General features: G+C 49.1%; 5 protein-coding genes across 5 annotated transcripts; 3 read left to right on the top strand and 2 right to left on the bottom strand.

The window, feature by feature from the left end:
- Nucleotides 1-340: 340 nt before the first annotated feature.
- On the bottom strand, nucleotides 341-5,620 carry BO88DRAFT_486737 (cytochrome P450 monooxygenase; the record flags this gene model as incomplete). Its single annotated transcript, XM_025712482.1, has 9 exons — nucleotides 341-758; nucleotides 823-1,005; nucleotides 1,062-1,666; nucleotides 1,728-1,808; nucleotides 1,862-2,172; nucleotides 2,227-2,504; nucleotides 3,668-4,304; nucleotides 4,369-5,205; nucleotides 5,488-5,620. The coding sequence occupies 9 exons, from the start codon at nucleotides 5,618-5,620 to the stop codon at nucleotides 347-349; spliced, it is 3,477 nt and encodes a 1,158-aa protein (XP_025564409.1). The 3' UTR covers nucleotides 341-346.
- A 288-nt stretch (nucleotides 5,621-5,908) lies between these two features.
- Nucleotides 5,909-7,576, top strand: BO88DRAFT_479779 (cytochrome B5; the record flags this gene model as incomplete). Its single annotated transcript, XM_025712099.1, has 3 exons — nucleotides 5,909-5,975; nucleotides 6,007-6,198; nucleotides 6,258-7,576. 3 exons carry the CDS (start codon nucleotides 5,909-5,911, stop codon nucleotides 7,574-7,576), a joined length of 1,578 nt encoding a protein of 525 aa, XP_025564408.1.
- An 899-nt stretch (nucleotides 7,577-8,475) lies between these two features.
- On the top strand, nucleotides 8,476-9,485 carry BO88DRAFT_336919 (3-hydroxyacyl-CoA dehydrogenase family protein; the record flags this gene model as incomplete). Its single annotated transcript, XM_025702915.1, has 3 exons — nucleotides 8,476-8,560; nucleotides 8,622-9,257; nucleotides 9,319-9,485. 3 exons carry the CDS (start codon nucleotides 8,476-8,478, stop codon nucleotides 9,483-9,485), a joined length of 888 nt encoding a protein of 295 aa, XP_025564407.1.
- Nucleotides 9,486-10,087: 602 nt separating this feature from the next.
- Nucleotides 10,088-11,599, bottom strand: BO88DRAFT_336378 (class II aaRS and biotin synthetase; the record flags this gene model as incomplete). The annotated part of the gene is made up of 1 exon (XM_025702899.1): nucleotides 10,088-11,599. The coding sequence occupies one exon, from the start codon at nucleotides 11,597-11,599 to the stop codon at nucleotides 10,088-10,090; it is 1,512 nt and encodes a 503-aa protein (XP_025564406.1).
- Nucleotides 11,600-13,526: 1,927 nt separating this feature from the next.
- BO88DRAFT_413615 (glycosyltransferase family 2 protein) lies at nucleotides 13,527-15,602 on the top strand (the record flags this gene model as incomplete). The annotated part of the gene is made up of 5 exons (XM_025708136.1): nucleotides 13,527-14,315; nucleotides 14,373-14,430; nucleotides 14,456-14,661; nucleotides 14,712-15,060; nucleotides 15,124-15,602. The coding sequence occupies 5 exons, from the start codon at nucleotides 13,527-13,529 to the stop codon at nucleotides 15,600-15,602; spliced, it is 1,881 nt and encodes a 626-aa protein (XP_025564405.1).
- Nucleotides 15,603-15,606: the final 4 nt, after the last annotated feature.

Raw genomic sequence — 15,606 nt, 5'->3', positions numbered from 1 at the left:
GACCACAGGGTGTGGAAAACAGGGCTTCCCGTCCGCTCAGCCGTACTTAAGCCACACGCCGGGAGGTTAGTAGTTGGGTGGGTGACCACCAGCGAATCCCTTCTGTTGTATGTATTTCTCTTTTGTTTTTGTTTTTTTCGCATCTTCTCTCATTTGTTTCTTGTAGTGGCTGATGAATGGTTTCATGGTTGTGGTGGCCTTGTGGTGGGTGGACTCCACTTGGATCCGACATATAGTCCTAGAGGAGTAACATCGTACTTACAAGCCAATCTATTCTTATGTCTCGGAAGTGAACACTGCAATTTCCTCACCATTCATACTGAAGGTAACTTTTGATAGCATTAAGTCATGTTCGAGTCCACGTATCCCAAAAATTAAATATCGAAGCTTCATCCATTAGCAGATCAACAAAATCGTCCGCCGAGATATCGTTATAACCAGGTGCATTGAAGGCTCCGGTTTCCGCAGTCCCTGCAACTTCACCAGCCCCTTCCAACCGCGAGGTATCGGTTGGATCATTATTTGCGTCAGTATCATGGAATCCTAGCAAAGCAGTCTCTGTGTTCTCTGGGAAGAGCAGCTGAATGGCCTTTGCGAAGATGGCGCGGTAAATGGACGCAACGGTGTATGTTTTCTGGAGTTCTTCCATGACCATCATGCACATGCTAAGTTTGTTGAAGCGGAGGCGCTTGGACAAAGAATTGCCGATCTTGCAGTTGAGGAGGTTTGTTTGCATTGCTGGGACGAGGAGGGGAGGCCTTTTGACCCACAACAGTCAGTAAAGTGTTTATTCTAAATCAGAGGCGGACAAGATTTACGTACGTCATGGGCCCCGCAAATTCAAGCAGGCCGTCTTGGGCAATAGCTTCGACGACGGTATTTGTGTGAGAAGCTGCTGCGTCGGCCTTCAGTCGCATACGATGCTGCCAGCTTTCTTTTTCACCTGGGTCGAGGTCTTCCGGCAACGTGGTAGTGAATGGGCGATAGAATGTTCCCGCAAGCGCACTGAACAGTTATCGATTAGTCTATCATCATGTACGGTACAGGGGCTCGCGTCTCACTGATAGTGCAACTGAAGGTGGTAGATGCTGAAAATAGCCACACGAGATAAGCTCGGATTGTCTTGTTCTGGAACTGTGCATTGGGCTATCCTATTTTCCATATCCTTGACGTCTTGTAGAGACGGCCTAGGCTTCCTCGCCTGGTAGTGCATGCTAATCACGTCGCCTAGCATAGCGCTGATTTCCAGGTACTTGACCCAATGATTGGCCAATTCTTCCAAATTCTCTGGTAAGTAGGATGTCATTAGTGGAGACAGGCCCGCAACATCGCTCAAAAAGTCGTTGGCAGACGGCATTGGCGTATCGCAGTCGTGGAGGTTGATTCGCAACGGTCTGCCCAGGGTCAGACTCAACCATCGATCGCGCGAAAAGCAAGTCCACCATAATCTTCGCCAGAGGTGTCGCTGGCGATCCGTGATCGAAGAATTGTAAGTGGATAGATCAGGATCTCGATGAAGGCCTAACATTTGGCAAAAGCTGATGGCAATGCCCATCCAGTACCATGGTTGTGTGTGTTCGTCGGCTTCGGAATGCCAGAACGCCATCAGCAACGATGCTTGCAGTAGAATGATCTTGTCCATTTCTCCCCCGTGATTGTACATGCACTTTTCATTGGCCAGTTATCAGCAAGCGGAGTCTAGTGATCCTCATCAGATAAGCACTCACGTTTGCTCGAGAGTACATCACCGCCTTCATTTCTTTGCGCGATCCGTACCCTTCCTGCTCGTATACATCGGGAGCAATAAACTGCAAATTGTTGTCAGTTGAGCTGCAAGCTGAGCTTCCAGGGCGATCCCTACATTCGACGCCACGAAAAAGATGCACCAAAATATCAAGACGTTGTTTTCCGGTAATCGGCCGGTGCGGTGGTGTTCGAGAATTACGTCTGGTTCAAGTATCGGCATGATCGGATGTACGTGATGGAAGTAGGCTCGCAAAAGACTCTCGCATGTTGCTGAGCCCGGCATTGTGAATACACCCTTGCTTTCGAGATACTTCTTATCCTCCTCCGCCAGATGAACAGCTGGGCTCGACGGCACGAGGAAATGTCTCGACAGCGACTGGTCGGCAAAGCATATTTCCAAAGCAGATGTTGGCCCAGTTCCTGCTCCTATATGGGATTAGTGTCGACCAAGCTGGTACTCGCTGTAATTTGAGTCCTTACCGGAGTAGAAAGGCACTCTGCCGGCTCTTTGAGGCTGTCCCAACGCAGCGGCAGCAATCTCAAGTCCATAACGCTCCTCGCTTTCTGCGTCATTGGGCAGTAAAGGTGTGCCCCTTCTGGATACGGGATCGGTCGCGTATTGATGTATCGTCTCTCGGGGATAATCAGGAGCAGGCGACGAGATAACCTGGGGCCGGGTTGCGCGGCTCACACCCGGCAGGACGTTGTTTGAAGGGGTATGAGGTTGCTGAACTCTAGACGTCCGAGTGCGGCGAAGCCTGAAAAAGAACTCTCAGTTAGTCTGGCATATCAATACGATGATAAACTCGCGCCCACCTTTCCTGTCTTTTCGGATCCACGATACATTGTGTGTTATCCTGTGCACACCCGATGCAAGGAATACCCGTAATGTTGAGACTGCATCTCACTTTGCGAAATCTGCAGGTCTCACAGGCAATTGTCGATCGCTGGTGGCGCCTAGGCGTTGATTTCTGTTGGTTGGTGGGCATTCTAGCGTCTGATTGTCGAGGATCTATCTGGTGCCTGCGGTCATCCGAGGAAGTTGTGGCTGTGGCAGGAATCATGATGTATCAGGCAGATACTAACCTCGGAAGATTGCTGAGATTGCACGTGTTCCGATTGGAGGATAGTTTTCGCTGTGGGGCACAACTCGGCATGCCGGAAACGGGCCGGGGACTCGGTAATATCGGCATGTTAAATCATGGCATTTGCTATTTGGACTCCACCTATGGTCCAGCACACTTTTCATCGAGCCGTTCTTGTACTATCGCTAACCACCAAAGTGTCATAGATGTTAAACATCTATCCGCCTTACCTAAAGCCTTTCGGTTACACCTCTTCCCAAGTTACACCCTTCATGGTGCCTCGAAGATGTCTCCTTGGTTGAGGTTGTGATTACTAGTACTGACTTATAATTAACCTGGTAATTGGCCTGTTCATCGTAGAGGGCTATAAGCAAGGAGGCTGTTGGGGTCTTCGTAGCTGACACTTGTATGATTATCTTGATTTAGGACCTACGACAGTATGAATAGATGAATAAATATATATATATAGCCATGTAATGGTATGTGTATGAGGGATGAATATTTACTAATGACTTGAGAAAGGAAAAGATTGATCTTCAATGCAATCGACTGAGTTAATGCGGCCTGAGTCAGATTCCAAAAGGCGACCCCCCACCCCAAAACGTAAAGTCCAGAACAACCATGCAAGGGAAACGGGACATAGTGCTGTCAAATTGCATATATTCTATGTGGGAAATCATCTAACTATATACAAGCACACTCTCGTGGGTACAGCTCGTTCATGGCGGCGAGCTTGGTCCTCTTTGCTCCAATGGCGTTCAGGGCTACAGAAATTCTATGCTGCTGTTGGCATCGACTTTGGCGGCCATCTCACCCGCCGTTCTGCGCGTACATACAGATTGTTGGGCCTGATCAGCTGAAACATGGGGTCATACTCGATAGGCCCGTTGTCCTCCAAGGAGAACTTATAGCGGTAGACCAATTTGGGCAAGAAGACCTTGACCTCTTGGAGTGCAAAGTTGAACCCAATACACATGCGCGGGCCCGTTGCAAAAGGAATATATGCCGCCTTGTGCCTGGACTTTACCTCCTCGGTATCCCAGCGGTCAGGGTTGAATCGAGCAGGGTTGTCCCAAAGATCAGGATGGTTGTGAATATGGTGCAGTGCGGGCACTATAACTGACTCCTTGGGCAGCCTGTACCCTCCAGGTAAGACCAGGTCAACCTTTGCTGTTCGGCCTGGCTGGAAGGATGGATTGTGGCGGCGTTGCGTTTCTTTGATATATTTATCAAGGAACTCCAATTCATCGGTGAAATCAGCCGTAATTTCGGTGTTTTCGTCAAGTCCATGATCTACTAGTTCTTGGAGAAGGCGTTCTTGCATGCCTGGGTACACACAGAGACCGTAAATGAGCCAGGATAGGAGAGAACTGGTCGTAGTGAAACCAGCGCCAGTGGCAACAACTAGTGCCCAGGTTAGACTTGACTTTGGTAGCTTCTCGCCCTTGTTATCAGTCGCACGAACGGCATAGTCTGCTATGGGTCAGCTTTCCCCTATCACTTGGACATGCTACTAAGAATAAAGGATTGTACATACCAACCATGTTATCTGCTTTCAGAGCAGCATCCTGCAAAGGCAAATCCTCGTGGCCTCCCCGCGAAGCCGCCTCCATTGACTGCGCAACCATGTCCTCGATGCTGGTTTTCAAGCTTCGGAGTCGTTTTGGGTCGCCAAATGGCAATCCAGCATACCAATTACCCATAGATGTAACCTTCTTATTGAGAGAAAGCATTTCAGCAATGTTATGGACCATCTCATGAAGTGGAGCATCCAGTGCTTCAAAATGCTGAAAGTCGAGCCCTAGAACGAGCTTTCCAACCGCCTGAGAACCCAGCTTGAGCATATACTGGTACACGTTCCAAGCCTCGCCCTGTTCATCCAGCGCGTCAAAAACCTTGAACGAGTCTTCGACTGTCTTCTGCATCGTTGGGGCGTAGTGTCGGACCGCCTTCGGGCCCAAGGCAGGAGGCAAGAACTTGTGAGTGACTCTCCATTCTTCGGTATCAGTGTCTCCAAGGAAAATGCCAGCAGAGGGGGTCTTAAGCCCCGCCAAGGGGTGCGCTTCATTGATCTTCTTGGTAAAGAAATCCGACTCGGCAAAAACGATTGCTGCTATTCTTGGATCATTGGTCTGGTAGGTCACGCGACCTAAGTTATTTGTTTTCACAATGGGGCCATATCGTTCAAAGAGTCGCTGATGATTTCCGAGATGGTCAGGGTAAACTTCGAAAAAGGTGCCGACGAAAGGTAATTCCCTGGGACAGGGAGGGTCGCGCACGGCGTGTCCGTCGATTGTGAGGGGTACAGGACCAGGTGCTGCCAGCACCTCTGAGAGTTCATTCAAGACAGCTTTGTCCCCTTGGAAGCCAATTCCTACGTATTGGAAGTCAGTAAAAGAACGAACTATTGTGAGGATGACGCTACCGCCACAGTAACCAGGCTGCCCCCACACCAGCCTTCGCTCTTGGCACAGCGCTGTTGCCCACTTTCAGGTAAGATTTGTTCCTTACAAGGTGAGACTTGTTTGTGGTACATGCCGAAATCTCACCTTATTAGAAGCAAAACTTGCCTACTAAAAGCCTGTGGCATGAGCGAAGGCTGGTATGGATTTAGCCTGGCCGCTGTGGCGGTAGCCCTGCGGCAGGGGCTACCAACCACTTGGCTCAACGATTGCAAAGTGTGCGGCAATCAAATGTTTCAAATCATCAACATTTGCGGAAGAATCAAACTGAATTTCTCTTGCAGACGATGGGCTTTCCCCAAGAAGATAGAACGTTTGCGAAGGCATTGTTGATACTGCGGTTGTCCGGCTGATGTTCTACAATCTGAGTCTTGCATAGCATGATGACACTTATATATCTTCGCAACGGCAATGAAGACATCCCGCAGACATCCTGATGCTCGGTCAATTTCTGCTCGACCCACATACAGTCCAAGTCCTCAAACAGTAGTGCAGATGTGCTGTAAAGGTTCGCATATCGCGTGGCATGATTGTTCCTCGGAAGGATCTGTCACCATCCGAGGTTTGGAGCTGATGGGACAGATAAATGGCCAGACCGGCAAGCTCTTCCTCGGAATGGTGAACGCCAACTACATTGGTAGTATCCACACTGACAGTTTATGTTTTGCAACCGTGGGATTAGGTATGTTTCAGAAGTATTCGCATACAAATAGAACCGCAGGTCATCACTCTTAAAGCGCATCCAATTCGCTGTCCAGCGCTAGAAGCATTTACTTCCGCACACGCCCGTCACCAAATTTGTCACAATCTGAACATTGCAATCACCACGATGAAGACATTTTCTTTGGAGGAGGTTGGCTCACACAATAGCAAGACCGATTTGTGGGTTGCCATCCACGGAAAAGGTGAGTGTTCAAAATACCTGAACATTCGTGCTGTCAGCACACTAATGTGCTGAGCTTAGTGTACGATGTCACAAGCTACGTAAAGGATCACCCTGGCGGTGCCGATCTCCTGATTGATGTTGCTGGCCAAGATGCGACGGCGGCGTATGAAGACGTGGGCCATTCAGAGGATGCAAATGAGATTCTGGAATCCTTCCTGATCGGGACATTGAAAGATGCGGTGGAATACAAGGCTCCTACAGCTGTTAGACTTATCCAGCCAACATCGGTGTCATCACCTGAAAAGAAGGATGGTTACGATGCTACTCGTACTGTTGGTCTCACTGTTGGCTCGGTTGCCTCGCTTTATCTTGCGTCCAAAGCTTTCAGACCACAGCTCAGCCTTCATCATCTAGCTGAGCTTCTTCCCAGCCTGCCGGACCTGTCATCGATCAGGTTGTCTTCATCCCCACCTCATGGAGGCTTTGCTACTGGAGCAGCCGCCACAGCCTGTATCTGTGCTGTATTAGGCGGATTGGTCGCTTCTCGCCTTTCGAAGCTCACGGAAATTGAGTCGGGTTTCACGAAATACCCACCTCGAATCAAAAGAAAGACTATACACAGGCCAGACCCTCACCTTGTCCCTGGCTTCCTTCAACCGAAAGAATACAAGAGCTTACCACTCGTCGAAAAGACACTGCTTGCCCCCAACGTCTATCGCTTCGTCTTTCAGCTTCCTCGCAAGGGGGATGTGGTTGGTCTGCCTATCGGGCAACACGTTGCCATCAAAGCAACCGTCAACGGCCAATCCGTATCGCGATCATACACCCCGACGTCGAACAATCTTGACTTGGGTAGACTGGAGTTAGTTATCAAATGTTATCCCGATGGCTTGCTCACAGGCCAGTACCTTGCCAACCTCAATGTCGGTGACAAAGTCCTCTTCCGTGGGCCCAAAGGCGCGATGCGATACAAGAGGAATCTCTGCAAAAAGATCGGCATGATAGCTGGCGGCACGGGGATCACACCTATGTTCCAACTTATTCGGGCAATCTGTGAAGACGACAAGGATACCACCGAGATCTCTCTTGTTTACGCCAACCGTACGGAAGATGATATTCTCCTGCGAAGAGAGCTGGAAGCATTTGCCTCTGCGTATCCAAGATCGTTGAAAATCTGGTACATGTTGGATCACCCTCCGAATGACTGGCAGTATGGCAAGGGCTACGTGACGTCCGATGTGATGCGTGAAAAGCTCCCTGAGCCTGGTCCAGACACTAGGATCATGCTTTGTGGTCCTCCTGGCATGGTCAATGCTGCTAAGAAAGGTTTGGCTGGTCTAGGATTTCAATCCCCAGGTGCCGTGGCGAAAATGACGGATCAAATCTTCTCTTTTTAGAACGCTCTCTTGAGCACTTATCCTGCATTTGTGCCCATTAGACTTATGTATATAAAATTTATTTAGATCATACAATTCATTCGGCTTCCCTCATCCCTGAATTTCGGCCTTTATGAACCCGCTTGTCGGTTCATATATTCACTGATAGAGTCGTCCGGCTTTGATAATTTATTATTAGATCAGAATAATGTTAACCCCGCACAAACAAAGCCACAGCCGACTCTGCTAGAGCGTGAAGCAAGAATGTAAGAGAACAACAACTTACTTCATTCCCACACCCGGAGAAAGTCATTTAGTGAAGCATTGATGACATAGGAGTGCAAAAATCAGACTAGCTTGAACGTTTAGCCTTACCGTAACAAGTAGGAGTGTGCGTATAAATTTTCCTCAAAGGAGCCCACTTACCTTGGTTGAATTTCTCCGAGGTGAAAAGTGTCGGCATGCCGAGCACCTCTGGATTAGATCCGTACCCGCCAATCGGAACGCAGAAACCGGGACGTTTTTCCGAGGTAAACATCCGGTCTAGACCCGCCGCAGCGCTGATGTTGTTGAGCATGGCAATACGAAAGCAAGGCACCATGGGACACTCAGGTGCATCAATTTGAAACAGTAATGTTTAGAAGATCCGAGGGTACTCAAAGCTGCCCTATCAAGGAATACGCTCGGTGGTGCAGAAGCCACGGGTAACTCGGGACATAGTTGATGGATGTAGAACCAGACATTGCCATTCCTGGAGAAGGAGTGGATCTGGTGATGCATCAGATATGTTTTAAAAGATGAAAGTGCCCTTTCCATAGGTTACGACGAGCTCTCTGGATATACAATAGATTCTAACTTTACATTCAGCTTCAATCGAGACACCAAACCAAGAGGACCATACACCAACCGTACCTGCAACAATGACTTCAACCTGGCAACCACCTAAGAACTACCGCGAACGTCCTGTAGCAGTTCTCGGTGGTGGTGTTTTAGGACGTCGTATCGGTATATGATCCTGGCCTCCAGATTGACAAACAATGCATGACACAGCTAACCAACTTTCCAGCCTGCATCTGGGCATCAGCAGGCTACAACGTCCACGTCCGCGACCCGAGCACCCAGCAGTGCGCAGACTGCATCACCTATGTGAATGAGAATGTCGCCTCATATGCAGTACATACAGGAGCGAGCCCCGGCCCCATCACAGCATTTGAGGATTTGGCACAGGCGTTAGAGAATGCGTGGCTCGTCATAGAGTGCGTTCCTGAGGTACTCCAACTCAAGATCGACACCTTCGCAGAGCTAGAGAAACATGCCCCGACAGACTGCATTCTGGCAACCAATTCATCCTCTTATCGCTCCTCAGAAATGCTGGATAAGGTGTCGGAAGCAACGAAGACCCGTATCATGAACATGCACTACTACATGCCTCCACAGGTCATGGTTGTGGAACTGATGACGGATGGATTCACAGAGCCATCAATTCTTCATTTCATGGCTGATCGCTCGAAAGAAGTGGCGACCAAGCCTTACATTGCAAGGAAGGAATCTACTGGGTTCATTTTCAACCGTTTGTGGGCTGCTGTTAAGCGCGAGGCTCTTACCATTCTGGCTGAGGATGTTTCGACACCGAGTGAGATTGACTCACTGTGGACTGAGATGTTTGTGAAGGGAGGGACTCTGCCTTGCAAGATGATGGATGGTATGCCATGCCCTATACCATACTAATTCTGCGATATATGCTGATTGTGTTCTTGCTATAGCCGTTGGACTTGACACCGTTGCTTTCATCGAAAAACACTATATCGCTGAACGAGGTCTCGATTCTGAGAAGACCGTCGACTTTCTCCAAACGAATTATCTTGACCATGGCAAACTGGGGAATAAATCATCCAAAGGGGGACTTTATCCGCCCGCGGAAAAGATCTAACCTGCTGCTGTAATGCTGTTGTGTTCGCGTTTAGGTACTGAAATGTATTTCTATATATACTTGTAGTTGGCCAGCATACGTGCGAAATCGATGACCGGTGGCTCCTTGGCGGCATAGTAGATGCTTAGTAGCGGTAAATTGGAAAAAGCATGAATAATGCACTTTAATGTCTAGAGTTAAAGCATGGCTCATGCACCCGTGACAGTCAAGGGGTACGGCTCCGGCTGCGGGCGTAACGAGACATTCCCGCAGCCAGAAGCTTATCACTGACTCCTGTCCCTTTTTGGATGCCCTCGAAGCTCGATCAATATCAGCGTCTAATGACCTTTTCAAATATGGCGTTATTGTCCAGATTGCTCTAATATATGAGGAAATGGATACTATATTGACGTGGTATAACAGGGCATTGATATGGTCATACGATTCTGCATCACCAACTTAGCCATGATGATGAATCCGACACAGTATTACAACTTCAATCGCGCGGAAAAAATACAAATCTTAGCACATCTACAATGTATTGATGACTAGTAACCTAGGAAGCTAACTAAATATTTGGTAATTGAATACCCCGCAGACCGCCTTACATACGCACATGAATCTCAGCATCCACACACCCCAAAGTATCTCGGAAACGATATTACCTCTCTAACCGACTCCGTCCCTGTCAGATACTGCAAAAGTCGTTCAAAGCCAATCCCGAAGCCCCCGTGCGGCGACGTTCCCCACCGGCGCAAGTCGGCGAACCATTCCACCGACTGAAGTTCCTCTCCAGGATGGAGGTAAGGGTACGGCTTCGCATCCACAGGGGCATTCCGTTCTGGCACAGGACCGGGCTTCTGCCCCCGTAGAAACCGTTTCTTGCGCATAGTATCAATCAAAATATCCAGACGATGTTCCCTTAGGCCCCCGCTGCATATTTCTCCGATCCCTGGTAGGAGGAGATCGAAGGACTCAGTTGTCTGATCAGGAGGGAAGTCTTGTCCGGGCGGTATTTCGCTTATGTCTTTGGCAGATTGGGCAGCCTGGAAGAGCCGAATCTGGGTTGGGAAGTGTGTCAGGAAGACGGGGGAATTGAAATGATCGCAAAGGTACTTTTCCTCTTCTGGGGTGACGTCTTGTACTCTAGCTGCCGGGGAGATTACATTTGTTGCACGAAAAGGCTCAAGAAGCTTTGTCGCCTCGGAAAAAGTGATTCGAGGCCAATTGGGCGATAATAGCTTCTCCCACCGCTGAAGAAGCTCGTCGGACCCCGATTCGGCAAGGATTTCTTGTCCTGCTGGACTGGCCTTCAAGCGTGAAACAATACTGCGTAAAGTCTCTTCCATAAGGTTGAATAGTGGCTCTAGAGAATCAATGTAATTCATTGCTACCTCAAGCATCCAAAACTCAGCCAGATGACGGCTACTGTCCGTCCGTTCTGCTCTCCAGCAAGGGCTTAACGTCCAGATACGATCGAGACCCTGTACGAATGCTTCTGCATGGAAGACCGCAGAGACATTGAGGTATTTTCGGGAACCAAAGTAGGTGTCGGTCATCTCCTTGTCGGCACGCTTGGAACGCTGCGTTGGAGCGGCAAACACTTCCGCGCCTCCTTCACAGTCCGTCCAGGTGAGCATGGGAAGATGTACCTGATAGAATGGTCCGTCCGGGTGTGTGTCAAAGAGGTTGGAAAGTGCGCTCACAACAGTGGAGCGAAATCGTGCCATGAGGGCATGTTGTGGGGTGCGGATACGCAAGTGTGGGTTGAGGTGTAGGAATTCCGGAGACGGTTGACGGTGAGAAAGAGGGAAGGCAGAGTCGGCTGGACCAACGATAGTGAAGTCTTTCACGTTGAAGGTTGCTTGCTGCTTCTGGTGACTAAGGCATGATGTTGCCTCACGGGGCTCGAGTCTGCCCTGGAGTTGGATTGTAGCTCCCAGTGAGAGTGAAGAATCATCATCTGACCGAACGGCGGGCATTCGAGCTTGGATTGATGAGATGGTTGAGCCATCATTAATAGTGATAGCTGTGCATTCCTCACCGCTTTGTACATTTTGTACGGTTCCGCAGATGATAATATCGTTCGAGGTCGTGGCCTCTAAGGCGTCTTTAATAGGAACTCTTCTGTCCATATTGAAGCTCACCCCGTATCCTCTCAATGCACTGAAGCTGAGTTGCCTTGCTGGCTTTGTTATACAGAGCATGGGCAAACTTATCTAGAGGGATAGAGTCTTTTCTCCAATTTCTATCTGCTGGTAGGACCGCCAATTGCGGGAATGGGGTAGAACCATCTATCCAGCTTGACCCCGCCACCCCATCGCAGCATCGGGAGTGATCTATCTCATTTCCACTCTAGGCAGGGATATTCGTGCTCCACCCGGGCTAGACGAGTGATTTCGAAAATTATAAGTCCCTGCTTTCAAATTACCATGTTCATGGTATCTGAATACGGAGTTGTTGCGGCGATGAGTATTGAACCTACCATTCACAACCCAACTTAGCCGTAGTCGATTGCATTAATATCTCTGGAGCTACCTCGGTCCCAGATGAAAAGAGATCGAGTCCACTCGAAGCGCATTTTCATCGTTATCCTGACCTTACTGATCGTTGAGATTGATGTGGTACATAACCAGAAATCCGACCGAGTTCATTGCTTAAGGTTCTCAGACAGAAACTGCAGATCAGTATATTACAGCTCTTCAATTTAAATTAGTCTTATACAGGCTCCGTGCGCCCGATGGATCTTGTGCGATTACGCCACCGGCTAGTGATGCAACCTCAGCGATTGTTATCTGTTATCACATTGTCACACTCGGACAAATTCCTTATCAGCTTGAATAGCGGTGAGTCTCGATATAATTCTCATGAAACGTAAGTTCAGTAGGCTCAGATGTGGTACCTCGCTAATGCAAGTGCAAATCCCGAAGATCGCATTTCGGCCAAGGCTCTGACAAACACAGCTAACACTATCTTCTCCAAACTCAATCTGATTTCTAAACCTGGCTAGCAGCTTGCAAGTGGTGTGCCTCCGGTGACTTTGGCATGTTATAGTGGCTTGGCTGGTTCTGAATACATTTCCCAGTCTATTTGGTCCCACAACTTCACGGCTAAGCAGTAGACTAGAGGCTACGGCAAGATGAGAGTCCATGTAGGGAGTAGTATGCCAACAAGCCGTGATTGCGAAGACCGCATCCACATTAGTGCATGACATACGCGCATAGTCTGACATACAATGCTCGAATCATGAATGACACATTTTAAACAGAACTGGTACTTATGCAAAAGAACCCCATGCAACAACCACCCCTGTACTACGGGCTAATGCCCTCAGCACATCTTGTCATCTTCTTTTGACAATCTGGGCAGAATTGCAAGCAATCCCCCTTTTCCCCCCAATTAGAATTACTCTTTGGACTAGGGATGTACATATTTTGCAGATTTCATTCCATTTCCATTATTTTCTTACCCGCGGGTGACCCGATTTCGGGGAGTTGTCGGGTTATCCGTGTAGCTGAGCTGCCGATAGACGTTATTGCTTTTGTTCCTTTCAGTGTCATCTTACCTGATTTTCGGGACTTGATTGCCCCCCCCTGCATTCTACCTGTGTAAGCACTAATTCGACGATCTGGAAGTGTTGAGTTGCAAATACCAGAGCACATCTATTCAATCGCGGCTACGGACCACACAGTACAGCCGCCCCACCTCAGCCTCAGCTGAACCCGATCGGGCGGATCGGTCGTGACGAAACTTACTAGCTAAGGTGGGGCGCTGCAGTGATAAAGTAGATGTATCACCAGTCAGAATCAAGATGGATGCCGAAAGATTTGCCCGGGGCACTGACTAGGGTCATCCGTTATCGGCGGCAGAATGCGGTCAATATAGACATTTGACCATGTGTGCTGATCAATGTGGATTGTACCTTTTTGGAATATGAGCCTGCGGGTGGCCACAATAAAGAAAAAGAAGTACAAAGCGCAGTAGCAGTAGACTATTTATCTTTCGTGCTATCCAGATGTACATCCCACATACCAGTCACTAAGATTCCACAGAGGCATCGCAATGTCGGGATCATACACCGAAACCGTTACAAGTGATTTAAACCAGCAGGAGAAGAAGAAAATCGACCTCCAAACATGCCCACCTTACCACATTGAGAAGAGACCACATAACTTGGGGCAATTTCCGTTAGATTCTCCAAGACTAGTGTGCGCTCATCTGACGACTTGGGTGCTTTACTTCGGCTACTTGGCGGGGCGGGTGAAGCTCACCCTGAGCCTGTCAATACCAAATATTGCCGTCTGGAGCTTCTTGTGGCTCAATGTGTTGATAGAAGTGATAAGTACTATATTGGAGTTCCTCTCACGGTTTGAGACGTTCCTTTATATCGGATGGGGCCGGAGACCGGTCCATCGGCCCTCTTTCTATCTGCATGGAGAGCATGCGCCAACAGTCGACATCTGCATTACCTGTTGCGGAGAGCCTCTGGATGTTATTATGGACACGATCGCTGGTGCGGCTTCTCAAGATTATCCTCAAGACCGATTCCGTGTTTTTCTACACGATGATGCGAGGGATACCGAGGTGAAAAAGGCAGTAAAGAGGTTCAATAACGGGCGACATGGCTTTCAGAAAGTTGTGTACCTTGCTCGGGAGAAGCCGCCTGGTGTCCCACATTATTACAAGGCGGGTAACCTGCGATACGGCCTGGAAGAGAGTGCTCGTCGGAACGGAGGTTCCGAGTTCGTTGCAGGCCTGGATGTGGATATGATCCCCGTCAAAGACTGGCTGAGGCGTGTTGTTCCTCAGTTGCTGGTGGACGGAAGTGCAGCTATGGCTGTGCCACCGCAGGTATAAATACCCGCTCTTTCCAATCTTTTTTCGTGTAGTTGGCTAACACGGATGCAGCGATTCTACAATGCTCCCAAGGGTGATCCCCTCGGACAGGACACAAATGTCTTCGCGGGTCTGTCTGAGCCGATCAATGACAGTTTGGGAGGAACATGCTGCACATGTCATGCGGCGCAGCGCTTTGGATAGCATCGGTGGCTGGCCTCTGCAAAATGCAGGTGAAGATATCCTATGTGCTTGGCTTCTGGCCGACAAAGGCTGGCGCATTACGTTTGTGAGAGACGAAGTGCAGTATGGCCTGGCTCCTGATTCCTTGGCTGCGTGGTTCAAGCAACGCGCGCGATGGGTAAGTGTACCAGTTTATAATTCCAAGTATTTGTCATTAACCTCAGGCAGACGGATGGAAACATCCTTTCATACCGAAAGCTTGGTTGGTTCTTCTTCAACACCGGTGTCCCCGGTCAGAGAAGCCTTCTACAGCGCATCGTAGGCTTCTGCCATGTCGTCAAAACCTACACAGCTATTCCGAACATACTCATGATTCTCTTTGTTCCGTGGATCTCATGGCCTGTGATATCAGAAACGAACACCGCATCCGTCTCGCAGGAACAACAGATGCGACGACTATACCTTGTTCTTCTGATGGCCACTATACTGCACAAATTCTGCTACATCCGCATGCACGGCGGTATCGGTATCCAAGCAGCCAAGAACCAACAATCAAACCGGTTCTGGAACACGCCACGTAAGTTCCTTCCGCGGATCCCATATCGCACTACCGCCATAGCACAAGCTAACTTCTTTACAGTAAACGCCACCCGCATTTTCCGCTCCTGGATACCCGGCAACATCGTTAGCTTTGAAATCACCGGCACGGTAGTCTCCCCCATAAACGAGCGATCGGCCCGTCACCGAAAGCCATTCTGGACTCGCGTATGCACTCCGATGATCCTTATGTATGTGGTGTGGTTTTTCTATGCGATGGTACCTGTTATCTGGCGGTCCTGGTTCTGTGCTACCAGGGCGGAAAGAACTGTGGAGGGCACTTTGGTTTCACCTAGCCCTGGTGCAGTTGTGTTTCTGTTCTCTGCTATCATGAAGCTCTCCGTGCCTGTGCGGTATATGGCGCAACCGCCCACTGTGCCCGAGAGACGCCAATTGCTGAGTAAAGATACGGATGGGGTTTATCGGCCGAGCAAGTTCCATCGCCCTTCGGATAAAATGGTGAGCTGGAAAGATGTGGTAGAGGTATTTATCATCGTGTGCGGAAGCTTGGGTGTTCTTTGAATTG

This window comes from Aspergillus vadensis (genome assembly GCF_003184925.1).
Source record: "Aspergillus vadensis CBS 113365 unplaced genomic scaffold BO88scaffold_7, whole genome shotgun sequence".
In the NCBI taxonomy this organism is placed as follows: Eukaryota; Fungi; Ascomycota; class Eurotiomycetes; order Eurotiales; family Aspergillaceae; genus Aspergillus; species Aspergillus vadensis.
The sequence above is the reverse complement of the archived record's forward strand: the minus strand, read 5'-3'. Positions and strand labels throughout refer to the sequence as shown.